The 19,420-nt window shown below is 44.1% G+C and overlaps 1 protein-coding gene across 2 annotated transcripts in view; it reads left to right on the plus strand.

Annotated features, from left to right (window-relative positions):
* Positions 1-10,900, plus strand: part of CUL4A (cullin 4A) — a 56,198-nt gene extending 45,298 nt beyond the window's left edge. For both annotated transcript variants that reach the window (XM_007960978.3, XM_007960977.3), the window contains exons 16-20: positions 32-145; positions 1,882-1,987; positions 2,138-2,310; positions 7,446-7,598; positions 9,842-10,900. In XM_007960978.3, coding sequence (XP_007959169.1) covers positions 32-145; positions 1,882-1,987; positions 2,138-2,310; positions 7,446-7,598; positions 9,842-9,937 — 642 coding nt within the window. In that variant the 3' untranslated portion in view covers positions 9,938-10,900. The remainder of the gene's footprint in view (positions 1-31; positions 146-1,881; positions 1,988-2,137; positions 2,311-7,445; positions 7,599-9,841) is intronic.
* The last annotated feature ends 8,520 nt before the right edge of the window (positions 10,901-19,420 follow it).

The following is a 19,420-nucleotide window of genomic DNA, read 5'->3' on the forward strand; positions in this document are numbered from 1 at the left end:
CATGATTTTGTTGTTCTCCTGTGCCTGACAGATGGTTAAACTTCAGGAAGTGTTTAAGGCATTTTATCTTGGAAAGCACAGTGGTCGAAAGCTTCAATGGCAAACTACTTTGGGACATGCTGTTTTAAAAGCGGAGTTTAAAGAAGTAAGTTCTTTGTTAATAGAATTTTTTTATTGTTACTAGACTTCGGTAGCAAAAAAGGAAAGAGTGTTTCACTTTAATTCACTAGCTTTTATATGTCAATAAAATTAATAACAGTTAAAGGGTTAATATTCCAATCAATAAAAATTCTTAAGAAACCAATCCATAGAAAACCATTTACCTATTGGAAAAAAAAAGAGAATGTGAAGAGGCAACTCATAAAAGCAAAACTGAAAAAAATTAATATCCATGAAGATGCATTACACTTCTCTGCGAAACAAAGGGCTTCAAAGTAAAATACAGTGGGATACCACTTTTTGACTAAGAGATTTGATGAAGCCTAAAAAAACAAAGAAAACCAGATTCTTGCCCACTGCTGGAAGAAGCACAAACTATAGTGAGCTTTTGGAAGGGCAGTTGGCGTTGTGAACTTTGGCAACACTGCCGAATTGTTGCCTTAGTTTCAACTCTAGGAACTCATCTTAATAAGATATTTTCACGGATTAATGAATAAGAATAGTTGTTGCAGTGCTGTTGTTTTTTGTGTGTGTGTGTGTTTTTTTGTTTTTTTTGAGACGGAGTCTTGCTCTGTCGCCCAGGCTGGAGTGCAGTGGCGCGATCTCTGCTCACTGCAAGCTCCGCCTCCCGGGTTTATGCCATTCTCCTGCCTCAGCCTCCTGAGTAGCTGGGACTACAGGCGCCCGCCATCACGCCCGGCTAGTTTTTTGTATTTTTAGTAGAGATGGGGTTTCACTATGTGAGCTGGGATGGGATGGTCTCGATCTCCTGACCTCGTGATCCGCCCACCTCAGCCTCCCAAAGTGCTGGGATTACAGGCGTGAGCCACCGGGCCCGGCTGCAGTGCTGTTTTTATGAGTGGTTATTTAAGAGGGGAGATTGCATACAATGGACTGATCAATGAAAAGAGCTTATCATGAAACAGGGCAATTATATACACTAAGCAAAAACGTTATAAAATTCCTATTTTTCATAGCTGTTATATTAATCTTATCTGTACATTATGAAATAAGTTACACATACCAACTTTATATATATTATTGTAGAGAGTCATATATAGAAAACCATATATACTCTTCCTTAAGGTATTAGGAAAGTTAATTTCTGTTATCCCCAGTTTTTGCCTTACTTGCTGACTTCAGATGAACTTGAGCTCCGCAGGGTCTGTACCAGCAGCGCCAACTGCAGCTCTCTCCAGGTGTGCAGGAAGGGCTTGTTGCAGGCTCGCGATGAGTCAGGGCTGAGTCCTCAGAGGGAGCCTCCGACTGCCACCTGACCGCTCACGTGCCTCTCGCGGGTCTGACCCAGAGGCGTGTGGCAATTTGCTGCAGCAGGAACTGCTGAATAGAAAAGGAGATCATTGGCCGGGCGCGGTGGCTGAATCCTGTAATCCCAGCACTTTGGGAGGCCAAGATGGGCGGATCACGAGGTCAGGAGATCGAGACCATCCTGGCTAACACGGTGAAACCCCGTCTGTACTAAAAAAATACAAAAAACTAGCTGGGCGAGGTGGCGGCGCCTATAGTCCCAGCTACTCGGGAGGCTGAGGCAGGAGAATGGCATGAATCTGGGAGGCGGGGCTTGCAGTGAGTCGAGATTGCGTCACTGCACTCCAGCCTGGGCGACAGAGCGAGACTCCGTCTCAAAAAAAAAAAAAAAAATCTAATTTTTCTAAGATTGTACACACAGCTTCAAAGGTGTGATAAGGCCTTCTCTTCCAGGGGAAGAAGGAATTCCAGGTGTCCCTCTTCCAGACACTGGTGCTCCTCATGTTCAACGAGGGAGATGGCTTCAGCTTTGAGGAGATAAAAATGGCCACGGGGATAGGTATGAAAACCGCAGAGTGCATAGCTCCATGAGTTGTTCTTAAAGCATGTATTTGTTTTAAGATAAGACATAGACTTGGTAGCATGATTTGTTTGCTGTTGTTGAGTCTCATTCATTTAAAGCCAACCTCTGCGTTTGCTTCCCCTTCAGAGGATAGTGAATTGCGCAGAACGCTGCAGTCCCTGGCCTGTGGCAAAGCGCGTGTGCTGATTAAAAGTCCCAAAGGAAAGGAAGTGGAAGACGGAGACAAGTTCATTTTTAATGGAGAGTTCAAGCACAAGTTGTTTAGAATAAAGATCAATCAAATTCAGATGAAGGAAACTGTATGTATAAACTTTCTCTTTTTACTTATAGGGTGTTTAGCAAGGAATCATTTGTTTTTGTAGTAATGTTTTTGACTGTTAGAGGCCTGAAGCACATTTCTAAGATAATCTAATTGGGCTATGTAATGTTTATAAGAGTACTCATTTTCACGTCGCTTTCATTAACTTTACATTCTCAGTAGGAAAGAAAATCAGATAAAAAGCCACTTAATGTTATTCCTATTCACAAACAAATTGTGTGCTAAGCCGGAACTTCCCATGGTCATAGGGTTTCGAAAATTATCCACACTTTCTATGGTAATAGAATCTGATATGGTTCACTCGTGGTGGTGTGCGTTCTGTGGGTCTGGATAAATGTATAATGTTATGTATCCAGCATTATAGGATCATACAGGAGTTTCATTGCCCTAAAAACTCTTACGTTCTGTCACTATATCCCTGTCTCCTTCCGAGCCCCTGGCAACCCCGACCCTGTCACCGTCACCATGGTTTTGCCCTTTCCTGAGCGCCATACAGTTGGAGTCATAGTGTGTAGCCTTTTCAGATTGGCTTCTTTTATTTAGCAGAATGCATTTAAGGTTCACCATGTCTTTTCATGGCTGGGTGACTCTTTGCTTTTGGCACGGAAGATTCTCCATTGTCTGGATGCATCACAACTTATCCCTTCACCCACTGAAGGACGTCTGGTTGCCTCCAGCTTTTGGTGATGATGACTAAAGCTGCTATAAACGTTTCTGTGCAGGTTGTAACTCCTTTGAGGGTGCAACTTTTATAGTGGGCAAAAGTGAGAAGGTCTCTCAGTTCCTTCTCCTGAAGATAACCACTATTGCCCTGTTTGTTTGTGGTCACAGCCTTTTTCTGTGGTGTAAGTATATGTAAACTGTTTTTTAAATGGGATCACTACGCAAGGCACAGTGGCATGCAGCCATAGTCTCAGCTACTCCAGAGTGTCGCTTGAGCCCGGGAGTTTGAGGCCAGCCTGAGCAATGCAGTGAGACCCCCAACTCTACAAAAGAAAAAACACCTGGGGTCACTGTATATATGGCGCCTGTCAGGGCCTCGTGTAGCCAGTTTTCGTGCTGATCACAGTCTTCTCCTGGCCAGGACTTGTTGCAGGAGCAGAGTGCCGGTTGTGTAGACCCACCAGGGCTGGCAGTGCCCTCGGCCACAGGCACTAACATTCCTCCACCGCCCCTCCTGAAAATAAGATTACGTTCAACACCTGGGCACAGACATTGCTGTGCACTTGTTAGGTGGTTTCTTTAGTGTGATTATTGCTCTGGAGCTGCTGGGTAAAAGAATGTGTACTTTTCTTAGTTTGACTGCTCTTTTCCAAGTTGAAGTCTGGCAGATTTCACCCGAGCACAGTGTCTGCCCCCACCTCCACCTGTGCACCCTGTTCTGAGCAGCCCAAAGATAGTTTGTTGCAGTTTTCATTTTGATTTCTGATTTCTTTCAGCATCTTTCTACCACTCCGTAGTTTATACAAATTATAGAATCTTTCTAATGCTCCATTTCTCATATTTAAAATAGACGTACTACTACCTCAAGTTGTGAGAATTAAGTGGATTGTTTGCCACACACCTGTAAGCACTTCATAAATGTTGATGCCGATTTTTATGCTTAGCCATTTGTATTTTTCTTTTTTTAATTGCTCTTCAAGTCACGTACATTTGTTATAGTGTTCTTTCTTTTACGGATTAGGTGGTTTTGTTTATATATTAAGGATATTAATGCTTTGTTCCTTTTTTTGAGTTTCACTCTGTTGTCCAGGCTGGAGTGCAGTGGTACAATCTCGGCTCACTGCAACCTCTGTCTCCCAGGTTCAAGCGATGCTCCTGTCTCAGCCTCTCGAGTAGCTGGGACTATAGGCGCGTGCCACCACACTCAGCTAAGTTTCATATTTTTAGTAGAGATGGGATTTTACCATGTTGGCCAGGCTGGTCTCGAACTCCTGACCTCAGGTGAGTCACCCGTGGCCCCCCAAGGTGCTGAGATTACAGGCATGAGCCACCATGTCCAGCCTGCTTTGTCATTTTTGACAGATAATTTTGTTGTTCTTAGTGGGGTTTTTTTCACCTAACAGTTTTTAAGTTCTCAAATATAGTCTCCTTTTCTTTTATGGTTTCTGACTTAACGTGTAATGCTGTATTAGGCCATTCTTGTATTGCTATAAGGAAATACCTGAAACTGGGTAATTTATAAAGAAGAGAAGTTTAATTGGCTCAGGGTTCGGCAGACTGTACGGGAAGCATGGCACCAGCATCACCTCAGCTTCTAATGAGGCCTCAGGAAGTTTCTAATCATGGCGGAAGGTGCAAGGGGAGCAGGTGTCTCACATGGCAAAAGCATGAGCAAGAACAGGGAGGGAGGTGCCCAACATGTTTAAATGACCAGATCTCATCACCAAGGAGGGCAGCCCAAGCCATTCGTGGGACCTGCCCCCATGTCCCAGTCACCTCCCACCAGGCCCCATCTCTAACACTGGAGACCACATTTCAGCATGAGATTTGGAGGGGACACATATTCAAAACCATATCACAGACCTAAAAGAGAAATTCCCTTAACCAGATTTTTAAAAAACGTTTCTACTATGTTATTTTTCTAGAAGTTTTTACATTTAAATCTTTATTTTCATGTTGCAGAAGTTATTTTAGTATCTGAAACAGTCTAATTACCCCCATCCTTTCCAAAACCAAATTTTAAATGTCATCCTTGCACAAGTTATTTGAATTATCACCTTATGTATCAAATTCATGTAGGTCAGTTTCTCAATTCTCTTGTATAAATTCTGTATCTATTTCATAGCCAGCCATTTGTTTTGTTTTGTTTTGTTTTTTGAGACAGTGTCGCCCAGGCTGGAGTGCAGTGGTGTGATCATAGCTCATTGCAGCCTCAACCTCTTGGGCTCAAGCGATCCTTCCACCTCAGCCTCAGGCATGTGCCACCGCGCCCAGCTAATTTTTTGTATTTTTTGTAGAGATGAGGCTTTGCCATCTTACCCAGGCTGGTCTTGAACTCCTGGGCTCAAGCAATCCTCCTACGTTGACCCCCCAAATTGCTGGGATTACAGCCGTGAGCCACCACGCCTGGCACCAGGTTCTTTTAATTAATGTAGCTGTTCCTGTAACTTTATTCTTCCAGTGAACTTCACAATAATTATATCATGCCTTTGCTCCCCCAAATAAGAACATTGACATTTTTAATCCATATTGCATTAAATTAATTTGCAGAGGTTTTATCTTTGTCATATTAAATCTTCTGATTCATACATGTGTGTATATATATAAATATATACAAATGTTTTCTCTTTCTCAGAACTTCCTAGTTTTCTTCTGTAAGCCTTGCATATTTCTTGCTAGTCATAAATTTTCGTTCATTCAACAAATAACTTATTGATCATCTGTGGTGGCCCAGGTCCTCTGAAGCACTGAGAATTCATCCATTAACAATAAAGAATAAGTCTTTGTTTCTAGGAGTGTTCTGTCTTTTCCAGCAGAGAGGTAGCAGAGGATCACAGATATTGACTAACTTGTAAGAGTGGAGAAAAATGTTAGGATAGAGAAGTGCAGGAGAGTCTAATTAAATACTGTCGTCAGCAAACGCTTTCCTGAATAAGTGACTAGCTTTGCCCAGAAACTGAAAGAAGGCCTCTGGCTGCAGCGTCATTGCCAAAAGGGGAAGCTGAGCCACACAGGCCTGATCAGGCAGCCACAGCCGGACCCTCTGAAGATGGCTCAGACCCGTGAAGCATTTGGAAAACCACTAGAGTTTTAAGCAAGACAGTCTAATGAAATGCTGATACCTTATAAAGGGGACCTTTTTTCTTTACATTTCTGATGGTTTTTATCAGAATGTGTGTATTAATGCTATTTGTCTTTGTATATTTATTTTATTTCCAGCCACTTTACAAAACTCTTTAGCTTTGAAAGTTTTTCTCTTGATTTTCTTGGATTTTCCAGCTCAGCTACAAATAATGATCGTTTTGTCTGCACCTTTTCAATATACCTCTTTAGTCTGTTCTTGTATTGCGTAGTTAGAACCTCTAATGTTTTTAAGGAATAGCAGTACTGCTAAGCTTCCTAATTTTATCTCTAGTTCAGAGGATATTAACTTTTTGGGGGTCATGGATCCTGTTGAAAATGTGGTGAAAGCTTGGAGTCTCTCCCATTCTGAAGCATACTTGCCTCGTATGTATGCATGGACCTTCCGCCAACCCTCATTTCAACTGCAGATCCCCATCAGGTTCCTATTTGACTAAGATTAAGTTGTCTCTAGTATTTGCTGTTTGTTTCTGATGACCATGTTTTATCATGTTCAGATTCTTTCCTTTTTTATTCATCCTTGTATGCTAATATTTGTTTTAAATCAAAAAATCAATTTTCAATTTTATCATGCCTTTTCAGCATCTATCAAGATGGTCATATAATCTAACCTTTCAACTGTTACAGTGCTCTCACTTATATTCACAGATTTCCTAATGTTGATCAACACTTACATTTCTGGAGTATATCCTGGTGGTCATTATGCTTTGTTTTGTTTACTGTGCTGCTAGTTTTAATCTACATCATACATAGAGTTGTTACAGCTTTCTTATAAGGAAAATAACTTTTAAAAATATTTTTCAAATTTTGGTTTTGGAGTTTTGCTATTCTGGGAATGTACATTTTACTAGAACAAATAAACATGCATAATAAAGTAGAATTCATCCAATGTCTGACCTTTCTTTGCATCAGAAGAACATTTCTCATCAAATTTGGTAACATCAAATCATTAATATTGAAATATAGACCAGGCGTGGTGGCTCATGCCTGTAATCCCAACGCTTTGGGAGGCCAAGGTGGGCGGATCACCTGAGGTCAGGAGTTCAAAACCAGCCTGGCCAACATAGTGAAACCCTGCCTCTACAAAAATACAAAAAGTAGCCAAGCATGACAGTGGGTACCTGTAATCCCAGCTACTCGGGAGGCTGAGGCGAGAGAATCGCTTGATCCCAGGAGGCGGAGGTTGCAGTGAGCCGAGATCATGCCATTGCACTCTAGCTCAGACGACTTAGTGAGACTCCGTCTCAAAAAAAAAAAAAGAAAAAGAAAATATATCTTTACACTTAACTTTTTTTTTTCTTGTTTGTACAGGTTGAGGAACAAGTTAGCACCACTGAGAGAGTGTTTCAGGATAGACAATATCAGATTGATGCTGCTATCGTCAGAATAATGAAGATGAGAAAGACTCTTGGTCATAATCTTCTAGTTTCTGAGTTATATAATCAGCTGAAATTTCCAGTAAAGGTAAATGTAACATTAGCATAATTAAATTTGTAGTATTTGCTAAACAAGTGACAAGGCATGTTTAATTCTCACTATGTTCAGTCATATCATTTAACCTGCATTATTCATGATCATTTGTGTATACACTGAATGTAAAAATCTGGCAAATGTGAAGCTCTTTATTCCAGGTGTTGTTCATCGCTGCTGTAGAAATGATAGAGCCCTGAAACTGTCCTTCCCAGGGATGGCGTGTGCTGCTTCATATTTTCAGGAAGGGAAGAGGTAGATGGGACATGGAAAGCCGAACTTTTCTCATAGTAGTAGCTGTCAGGGTTACGTCACAATATTTTAAGGAAATGATAACAATAATTAATTTATTCAGTGTTTACAGGCTATACCACGTTTTCCACCACGGTAATAATAGTCCACTGTTGCTGTTGCTTATGAAAGTGAGCCCAGAGCTGTCAACCCACGTTGTGTTTTCAGAACTGAGATTTACTGTCCTGCTCGTGTGAGATGCAGGATAAGCCGGGAAAGTATTATGAAATGTTTTTTACACGTATTTATCAACCCAGGAAATACTGAACTCTGATGACGCCTGGCCTCTCAGGAACTGGACCAGCCACACCTGCTTTGGAGGGAAAGTCCCCAGATTCCATGTTGTGCATTTTGAGCCTCCCATTCTATCAAGGGAATAAAGTTGAGATGCACTAAATAGTCGAACACTTAAGAGTCTGGTGGAAGTGCCACTGTCCATCAGCCCGCATTTGCCCCCTTCCCTGCAGAGGTGAGGTGCCATCCTCAGGGCCCTGCACAACTCCAGAGCACCGTCAGGGAAACTGCCCCTTCCTCCCACCACTGCAAACAACCAGGCTCAGTGCAAAGCAGAAGGCGAGCAAGGGTGGAGTGTGGCCAGCCAGGGCGCCCACTCTGCTGTCATGGTTAGTTGGGTTTTCAGCCACATCTTTTTTTTGAGACGGAGTCTTGCTGTCCCCCAGGATGGAGTGCAGTGGCGCGATCTCGGCTCACTGTAACCTCTGCCTCCCAGGTTCAAGCAATTCTCCTGCCTCAGCCTCCTGAGTAGCTGGGATTACAGGCACCCGCCACCACACCCGGCTGAATTTGTATTTTTAGTAGAGAGGGGGTTTCACCATGTGGTCAGGCTGGTCTCAAACTCCTGACCTCATGGTCCGCCTGCCTCAGCTTCCCAAAGTGCTGGGATTACAGGCATGAGCCACTATGCCAGCCTCAGCCACATCTTGTAAAATGTGTGGCTTACGGCTGAATAGAAGGTTAAGTTTGTTTGGAAAATAGAGGGTCTCCCTTGTATAGGGAGAGCCTTGCACATAAGTGTTCACACAGATTTGCTTCCTAATATAGCAGAGCTGGAGTGGCTGTTCCCTCTGGGCAGAGACGAGCTATGGCTGTGGATTTGTCTACTCAGTCACCTACTTTTAGTGCAGGAACACTTGGGATTGTAGTTTCACTTACATAGACAGGGCATGGCAATAACAATATAAATACATAAGAGTGAAAATACAGGCTGGGTACGCTGCCTCACGTCAGTGACCCCAGCACTTTGGCAGCTGAGGCAGGCGGATTGATTGAGCCCAGGAATTTGAGACCAGCCTGGACAACATAGTAAGACCCCTTCTCTACAAAAAATAAAGTTAGCCAGGCCTGGTGGTGTGCAGCCCGTGGTGCCAGCTACTAGGGAGGCTGAAGCACGAAGATTGCTTGAGTCCAGGAGGTGGAGGCTGCAGTGAGCTGAGATCACACCACTGTACTCCAGCCTGGGCAACAAAATGAGACCCCATCTCAAAATAAATAAAATACAGTACTTAGGCAGAAGCATCCTTACAAAGGATAAAAGTGCCCCAAGAAGACATGATGAGATTTTCCTTTCTAAAAACAAAAATGTGTCGTGATCGGGTCTGCCTTGCTTATGTGCTCTTACTGATGGTAGATGATGTATGTACATTTCACAAATTTCACATTTCCCTCAGGAAGCCATGCTCTGACCATAAACTCACATAGACACTTTTTTTAAATCAAGAGATAATGTTAACTTTGTCTTTGAAATAGAAAGTTTTATTCATTTTATAAATATGTGTATAATTATAAATGATTTTCATATAAATATCTATTTGTATATATATATTTCTGTAATTATAGTTACATACTTCATGCATATACCCCTTGTTTGTAAACGTTTGTAAATTTAATGCCACTGTAATTAGGGGCGTTTCATTTTTCTTCTTTAGCCTGGAGATTTGAAAAAGAGAATTGAATCTCTGATAGACAGAGACTATATGGAGAGAGACAAAGACAATCCGAATCAGTACCACTACGTGGCCTGACGCATCTGCAGACGGTTCCCCTTCAGGAAACACTAGAATGCACCCTCAGAGCAGGAAGCACACCTGTGCCATTTCTGGGACTCTGATTGATCCAGCTGTGGACATTGGACAGCGAAGGAAGGGAGGTGGCTCCTGGATCATCCTTCACAAGGCTCAAGACTTCAACCGGCAGATGTATCTTTTTCCCTCCAGTTTTTCCTCTAGTTCTTTTAGGCATTTAAATTGTTTCTGTTACTCTGTGCAAAATAACTTTGAGATTGGACAAGAAGATATTGCTAAAGAGAAGTTCCTTTAAAAGGTCTTGTTCTTGTGTCAAAAAGCTGAAAGTTTGGTTTGTTCTTGTGTGTGATCATGAATACACAATGAAGAAGACCCTAGATGCTGCATTTGTTAGCTCTGAAGATTCCTTAGGTATCCCTGAAGACAGCTCGCTCAGATGACCAGCATTTAGAGTGAAAACAAGGGCCCTTCGTGGGTGAGCATGAGAAAGAGCCAGGGTTCAAAGCTGGCGAATGGATGGTGCATCCTAGCCACTGGCCTCTCTGTGTTTCCTGTATTTCCAAAAGTTATAAACTTTGATGGCTGATTTTTTGTAAGTCAGGTTTCTAAGTGAGCTCCCTGACGTGCCAAGGCCATGGTGTCCGCCCTGCTGCGTCTGTTCGTTTCAGCTGAGTTGCTTGTGAATCTCTGTTTTAGGGTTTGGGGCTAGCGTGTTTGTGTTTCCATTCTAAGATTGAGTCTGGCAGTCCCTGTTTTTTTGCATTGGGGTAACTGCTCTTTGATTTTTTTTAATTGCAGTATTTGTATGATTGCAATAATAAAGTTTGGTTTGGTTTTTACAGTCATGCGCAGGGATGATCCTTGTTCTCTGCTGTAAACTGTAAAAAGTTTATGGAGACTTAAAGTCTTGATGTTGTGAAGCAGAGGTTATTTTGTGGAAAGATTAAAAGGATTTTGTTGGTACCTGGTTTTGTGTTGTGTATATATACATGAGGTTGAACAGTGAAAGGAAAGTTCAGTAGTGATGTTAGAAGGGGAACTATGACAAAGATACTTTTGAGATAACATTTAAAAGTACTTTATATTTTACATAATAGCATGTTTCATTTTGATTAAAAGCTACCAAAGGAATTTTGATCATGGCCTAAGTGTTTAAAGCAATATTTTCTGGAATAGACCGAGTTTATATAATTTGATTTTGTGCTAAATTATTAAAAGAGTCTCTTTTTGAAACATGCGGGTGGGTTTCCATATTAAAATCCTCACTCTTTAATAGTCATTTCTATCTTTGAGAATTTTCATTTATGAGTTCCATGATATGTGGTCTAAGAAAGACCAAACAGATTTCTATTTTTATTTCTTACATTTTAAGTTCGTTGTGTCTAGAGATTGTTAATATTGTAATTTAATGTAGATTTACTTTGAATAAAATTAGTTTAATTGGCCTTAAAATTACATTAATAAAACTTTGTGATATGCAAACGACACATTCTTCATAACTCTTTAGCAGCTTTGACTACTAGTGCACTAGGCAGAAGTCAGAGCAGGAAGCACCTGTCCCCTCTCAAGTGATGATTCTTTGCTGGCACCTCTACCACAAAATACCAGTGAGGCCAGGTGGTGACAAATGGGTCTTTTTTACCTGGATGATTGGTTGTGCTGTGCCTTTAATTTGTTGCATTTGGGCACAGTGGCTCATGCCTGTGGTCCCAACTAGGAGGGCAAGATGGGAGGATCATTTGAGCCCGAGTTCTAGACCGTCCTGGGCACCATAGGGAGATCCTGTTTCCATTTTAGTTTGTTTATTTTTAACTGAGGTGGAGTCTCGCTCAGTTGCCCAAGCTGGAGTGCAATGGTGCAATCTCAGCTCACTGCACCCTCCGCCTCCTGGGTTCAAGCAATTCTCCCACCTCAGTCTCCCCAGTAGCAGGGTTTAGAGGCATCTGCCGTCATGCCTGGCTACTATTTGTATTTTTGTAGCGATGGGGTTTCACCATGTTGGCCAGGCTGGTCTTGAACTCCTAACCTCAGGTGATCTGCCTGCCTCGGCCTCCCAAAGTACCGGGATTACAGGCGTGAGCTATCGCGCCCGGCCTGCCTATTTCTGTTTTATAAAAGAAAGGAAAATCTATTTATATCTATTCTTTTATTTAGCAGTATTTAATGTTTTATTATTAAAGGTCAGGTGGTGAAACAAGTAGTGTAGAGGAAATAATTGAAAAAGAAATGGCACTTGGACAAAAATGCTGTAAAACTGGAAAGGAAACGGTGAAATTATTTGCAAATTGGATGATGGCATACCCAGGTCATCTAAGAGGAGCAAATGAAAAGCTATGACTGAAGAAAGAATTCACCAAGTTAACTGTACACAAAATTAACGAAAAGTCAGTAGCTTTCCTATAAATACAGACTATCATGGAGGGTCATTTTTTATTTTTATTTAGAGACAGGGTCCTAACTGTCACCCAGACTGGAGTGCAGTGGCATCATCATGGCTCACGGCAGCCTCTACCTTCTGGGCTCAAGCAGTCGTCTCAGCCTCCTGAGTAGCTGGGCCTACAGGTGTATATCACCATGCCCAGATAATTTTTATTCTGTTTTTTGTAGAGGCTGTGTCTTGCCATGTTGCCAAGACTGTTCTTGTTCTCCTGGCCTTAAGCGAACCTCCTCCCTCAGCCTCCCCAAATGCTAGAATTATAGGCATGAGCCACTGCACCTCACCAGAGATCGTTTTTTTCAATAGCAACCCTAAAAAAGGTAAAATACCTAGTAACAAATAGGGAAATACCTATGCGAAAGGTATTATAAAATTACGAAGGAACACAGGCCCTGAATAAGTGAAAGTTGCGTTTATTCTCACATTTCACTGGACAGTATCTTAAGATATCTTTAAAGGAAAACCTTCCTTTAAAACACAAGCTGATTCTAAAGTTAAAACTGAAAAGCAAATACGCAAGAATAGTCAGAAATCATTTTAAATTCTGTTTGTTTTTAGAGCATTGTAATTGAAACAGCATGATGCTGGCCCTTTAAAAAGATTCCTGGGGCCGGGCGCAGTGGCTCAAGCCTATAATCCCAGCACTTTGGGAGGCCGAGACGGGCGGTTCACGAGGTCAGGAGATCGAGACCATCCTGGCTAACACGGTGAAACCCCGTCTCTACTAAAAAATACAAAAAAACTAGCCGGGCGAGGTGGCGGGCGCCTGTGGTCCCAGCTACACGGGAGGCTGAGGCAGGAGAATGGCGTAAACCCGGGAGGCGGAGCTTGCAGTGAGCTGAGATCGCGCCACTGCACTCCAGCCTGGGCGACAGAGCGAGACTCCGTCTCAAAAAAAAAAAAAAACAAAAAAGAAAAACAAAAAAAGATTCCTGGAACAAGAAAGTCCACAAATAAGCCACATACACAGGAACTCAGCACGGCACAAAGGGGCCGTGTGTGATGAGGAATTGGGAACTTTGCAACAAGTACCCAGGCTTGAACGTTTGGACCACCTTGAAAAGAGAAAAGTTGGATTAGACTCTTTTATACTAAGAGAAGTTCCAAGTGGTCAAGTATTTAGGGGTAAAAAATATATATATGAAACCATCGTCGTAAGATTTATTTTTTATTGTGAATTGACTATTTGTAATTACATAAATTTAGAGAGTATAAAGTGATCTTATAAATTATGCATACAATGTGGATTAGTCAAGCTAGTTACATCCATCACCTCAAATACTTAACATTTTTGTAGTGAGAACATCTGAAATTTACTCTTAGCAATTTTGAAATATACAATATTCTATTTTTGATGATATTCACCGTGCTGTGCAATAGAACTCAGAAAAAGAAATATATATTCCTCCTTTCTAAGATTTTTGTACCCGTTGCCCCTTTATTCTTTGTGTTTTTCCACTAAGTGATCTAGTGAATTAATATTGATTTTTTTTAAAAAAAAGGATTGACGTTAAATGACGTCTTTTAAAGTCAACATGGGAAAAAACAAGGTTAAAAAAACTGGAACCATCGCTGGACGCGGTGGCTCACGCCTGTAATCCCAGTACTTTGGGAGGCCGAGGCGGGCAGATCACCAGGTCAGGAGATGGAGACCATCCTGGCTAACACAGTGAAACCCCGTCTCTACTAAAAATACAAAAAATTAGTCGGGTGTGGTGGCGGCGCCTGTAGTCCCAGCTGCTGGGTGGCTGAGGCGGGAGAACAGCGTGAACCCAGGAGGTGGAGCTTGCAGTGAGCCAAGATCGCGCCACGGCACTCCAGCCTGGGCGACCGAGCGAGACTCCGTCTCAAAAAATAAAACAAAAACTAGAACCATCTTGGATAAAATGTACGACAAAGCCGGGCGCGGTGGCTCAAGCCTGTAATCCCAGCACTTTGGGAGGCCGAGACGGGCGGATCACGAGGTCAGGAGATCGAGACCATCCTGGCTAACACGGTGAAACCCCGTCTCTACTAAAAAAAAATACAAAAAAAAACTAGCCAGGCGAGGTGGCGGGCGCCTGTAGTCCCAGCTACTCGGGAGGCTGAGGCAGGAGAATGGCGTAAACCTGGGAGGCGGAGCTTGCAGTGAGCTGAGATCCGGCCACTGCACTCCAGCCTGGGCGACAGAGCGAGACTCCGTCTCAAAAAAAAAAAAAAAAAAATGTATGACAAAGTACTGATGAGTTTAATGTTAACAGAACTAGAAGTCAACAAGAAGACTAGCAACAAGCCTTTGGATAAGTGAGCTCTGCATTAGCTTTAAGAGAATGGGAGCAGAAGAAACGGGTACCGTGAGGGCAGATCTGCTTTCAAGAACAGACGAACAGTGGGAGAGGATGACTCAGAGGTCGCGGGAGCAGAGCTGCATTTCAGTGGCAGGTGACCAGGAATCGTGCTGCAGCAAGGCCCTAATATCCCAGGAGAGGGTGGGATCGAGGGCACAGGGAGTGGGGGCAGATGAGGGCTGGCTGTAGGTGTGGTGCCAAGGGAGACATTGGTTGTGATGGTGACCGTGGCCCTAGGCTGGAGAGGGGGGTCATGTAACGTGAAGATTTAGGAGGTAAGCTTGGAGGGCGCAGCTGTTGGCAGTGATGTTCTGGGTGAGGACAGATGGGGAAGTGGGGCCAGAGCGCAGGGGAAAAGACCTGATGGTTGTCCAGCAATCAGGGATGGTGACAGGAGCCAGTGATGGAGGCTATGAGTGCAGGACAGCCCCAGGGCCTGGAGGTGGGCCAGCCAGTGAGAAGGGTGCATCCTCCCGGGGTTTCCAGCAGCATGGAAGGAGCATGGCCTGGAAGCGGCAATGGGCAGAAGGGAGGGCCTCGCCCCACGTGCAGCCCCAGGGGGAGGGTCACAAAGTGAGCAGTGGGCCTCTTCCCCATCCCAGGGAAGCATAGGCACCCTGTGGTGGGTTTGGAAGGAGAAACCAGGCAGTGGCCGGGCCCAGGCCTTGTGCAGCAGCCCGGGAAGTTCAGGGGAAGAGGAGTGCAGGTGTCAGGACCACCTAGCAAGAACGTTTAGGAGATGGAGGTTTTGTCAACCATAGACTGAATTCAAAAAGGTCAATAGAAAGGGCTGGAGGAGACAGAGATGACAGTTGGGCCATGTGAGAATGAGAGACCCAGCAGTGATGGGGGACAGGCTGGTGAGCTCTGGTGAGGGACGTCAGCTCAAGGGATCTGAGACATTGTGAAATGATGGTCTCTCAGGTAAATTTGTGAGGGTATATTAAGTTTGAAAATGCCCACACCTTTGACCCAGTTAGTTCCATTCACTCATGGTGAATTATTTCTGGTACTGTTCTCACATACATAGAAAATCCCTTAAACGTCCTTCAATAAGGAAACAGACCATGTGCTAAGTCCATGCATGTGTGATGTTCTGACCATGTATCAAGATCTAGATGTCCATTGGGAGTGACTGTCAAGAGATACACGTGAGAAGAGAGAGAACAGTGCTGCCCTGTCACCACTGTGTGTGCGGCCTGTGTACGTATGAATAACGACGGCTGAACTCCAGAACGGAGTTCTGGAAGGCTGGGAGCAGGTACGCGAGAATCTTTTCTATGCATATGCCATTTTGTATTTTTTAAATTTTGTGTCAAAAGAATGTTTAAAAGTAATTACAAATTATTAAGAAAACAAAATGGCCCCACTGTGTTGTTTCTTTACCATAAAACACAAGGAATCAGCCAACCCAAAGTAATTGCACTTCCCTGCCCGCTCTCCTCCCAACCTAATCCACTGTTGTCATTATTTTATGGGTTACTTTTGTAATTGTAATGGACATATTGAAACCCTATTCTCTCAATCCATGAATGTACTCAGTTTCTCATGAATACCTCCTGTATTGGCAGGCCGGGCGCGGTGGCTCACGCCTGTAATCCCAGCACTTTGGGAGGCTGAGGCGGGCGGATCACAAGGTCAGAAGATCGAGACCATCTTGGCTAACACGGTGAAACCGCGTCTCTACTAAAAATACAAGAAATTAGCTCGGCGTGGTGGCAGGCGCCTGTAGTCCCAGCTACTCAGGAGGCTGAGGCAGGAGAGTGGTGTGAACCCGGGAGGCGGAGCTTGCAGTGAGCCGAGATCACACCATTGCACTCTAGCCTGCGCGACAGAGCAAGACTCCATCTCAAGAAAAGAAAAAAGAGAAATGTAATCCCGTATTTGTGCGTCTCAAAGAATATTCTAAGCATCAAAGACAAGCTATTTCTTTCCACACTCCATTAAAGCTAAAAATCTATGTCATGTTTTAACTTGCTTTATATTTGTACTATGGCATTTTTGTCCAGCTTTTTTTTTCCTGGAGTTTTTAATTGCTATTGATGACCAAAATATATATATGTATCACTAAGATAATTTCCTTATCACAGTTTGCATAAGCCCACTTTTTTTCTTAAAACACACATTTTGGAGTCAGTTGCAGTGACTCATGCCTGTAATCCCAACACTTGGGGAGGCCGAGGCAGGTGGATCACAAGGTCAGGAATTCCAGACCAGCCTGGCCAACATAGTGAAACCCCATCTCTGCTGAAAACACAAAATTTAGCCAGGCGTGGTGGCAGGTGCCTGTAATCCCAGCTACTCGGGACACTGAGGCAGGAGAACCCAGGAGGCTGAGGTTGCAGTGAGCCGAGGTAGCACCACCACTGCACTCCAGCCTGGGTGACAGCGCGAGACTCCGTCTCAAACAAATATATATATATTTATCAGAATCCTGTAATAGTGGTTTTCTTGTTGTTTTGGGGTTTTGTGGGTTTTTTTTTTTTTAATAATGGAGTCTTGCTCTGTCATCCAGGCTGGGGTACAGTGATGCGATCTCAACTCTCTGCAACGTCTGCCTCCCGGGTTCAAGTAATTCTCCTGCCTCAGCCTCTGGAGTAGCTAGGATTACAGGTGTGTGCAACTATACCTGGCTAATTTTTGTATTTTTAGTAGAGACAGGGTTTCACTGTGTTGTCCAGGCTGGTCTCAAACTCCTGAACTCAGGTGATCTGCACGCCTCAGCCTCCCAAAGTGATGCAGAATTACAGCTGTGAGCCACAGAACCTGGCCCTCTGATAAGTAGTTTGGTTTTGGTTTTGGTTTTGAGACGGAGTCTTGCTCTGTCGCCCAGGCTGGAGTGCAGTGGCGCAATCTCGGCTCACTGCAACCTCAGCCTCCCAGGTTCGAGCAATTCTCCTGCGTCAGCCTCCAGAGTAACTGGGATTACAGGTGTGTGCCACCATGCCTGGCTAAGTTTTTTGTATTTTTGCCAGGCTGATTTCAAACTCCTGACCTTGTGATCCGCCTGCCGCGGCCTCTCAGAGTGCTGGGATTATAAGCGTGAGCCACCGCGCCCAGCCTAATAGTGTTTTAAATTGAACTATGGGCTAGGCACGGTGGCTCACACCTATAGTCCCAGTACTTTGGGAGGCTGAGGTGGGAGGATTGCTGGAGGCTAGGAGTTTGAGACCAGCCTGGATAACAGACCTCAGTTCTACAAAAAAATTTAACAATTAGCCAGGCATGCTGGTGTTTGCCTGTAGACCCAGCTTCTCAGGAGGCTAAGGTGGGAGGATCACTTGAGCCCACGAAGTTGAGGCTGCAGTGAGCTATGATTGCACCACTGCACTCCAGCCTGGGCGACAGAGTGAGATCCTGTCTCAAAAAATAAATTAATAATAAAAATAATATAAATAATACAATGAATCGGCTGGGTGTAGTAGTTCACGCCTGTAATCCCAGCACTTTTGGAGGCCCAGGCAGGCGGATCACGAGGTCAGGAGATCACGACCATCCCGGCTAACATAGTGAAACCCCGCCTCTACTAAAAATACAAAAATAATAATAATAATAATAGAATGAATCATTTGCCTCTCTTTTCTTTCTTTCTTTTTTTTTTTTTTTTGAGACAGAGTCTCACTCTGTGGCCCAGGCTGGAGTGCAGTGGCTAGATCTTAGCTCACTGCAAGCTCCGCCTCCCGGGTTCACACCATTCTCCTGCCTCAGCCTCCCGAGTAGCTGGGACTACAGGCGCCCACCACCTTGCCCAGCTAGTTTTTTGTATTTTTTTAGTAGAGACGGGGTTTCACCGGGTTAGCCAGGATGGTCTCAATCTCCTGACCTCGTGATCCGCCCGTCTCGGCCTCCCAAAGTGCTGGGATTACAGGCTTGAGCCACCGCGCCCGGTTCTTTTTTCTTTTATTTTTAAGAGACGAGGTCTCACTGTGTTTCCCAGGCCAGAGTCGAGAGTGCTCTGGCCATTCCCAGGCGTGATTCGAGCGTGCTCCCCCTTCTGGCTGCATCATTTGCTTTTGAGCCCGTGCATAGCTGTGATCCTGGAACCCGTTTTCTCTGCATTGCTGTTTAGGTCCATTCCCTCTTGGATCTCAGTCTTCTCTTTTTCTTGTCTTCTGGTTTTATTAAGTAGATTCGGGGGTGTTTTGTTTTGTTTTTGTTTTTGCAACAGTCTCACTCTGTTGCCCGGGCTGGAGAGTGCAGTGGCACGATCTCAGCTCAGTACAACCTCTGCTTCTTGGGTTCAAGCGATTCTCCTGCCTCAGCTTCCTGAGTAACTGGGATTACAGGCGCACCACCATGCCCAGCTAATTTTTGTATTTTCAGTAGAGACGGGGCGTCGCCATTTAGCCAGGCTGGTCTCGAACTCCTAACCTGCCTCAGGCTCCTGAGTAGCTGGGACTACAGGTACACGTCACCACGCCCAGCTAATTTTTGTATTTTCAGTAGAGACGGGGTTTCGCCATTTAGCCAGGCTGGTCTCGAACTTCTGACCTCAGGTGATCTGCTCACCTCGGCCTCCCAAAGTGCTGAATTCAGGCGTTAGCCACTGTGCCAGGCCTCATTAAGTAGATTCTTTTTTTTTTTTTTTTTTTTTTTTGAGACGGAGTCTCGCTGTGTCACCCAGGCTGGAGTGCAGTGGCGCCATCTCGGCTCACTGCAAGCTCCGCCTCCCGGGTTTACGCCATTCTCCTGCCTCAGCCTCCGAGTAGCTGGGACTAC

The sequence above is a fragment of the Chlorocebus sabaeus genome, chromosome 3 (genome assembly GCF_047675955.1).
Source record: "Chlorocebus sabaeus isolate Y175 chromosome 3, mChlSab1.0.hap1, whole genome shotgun sequence".
NCBI lineage: Eukaryota > Metazoa > Chordata > Mammalia > Primates > Cercopithecidae > Chlorocebus > Chlorocebus sabaeus.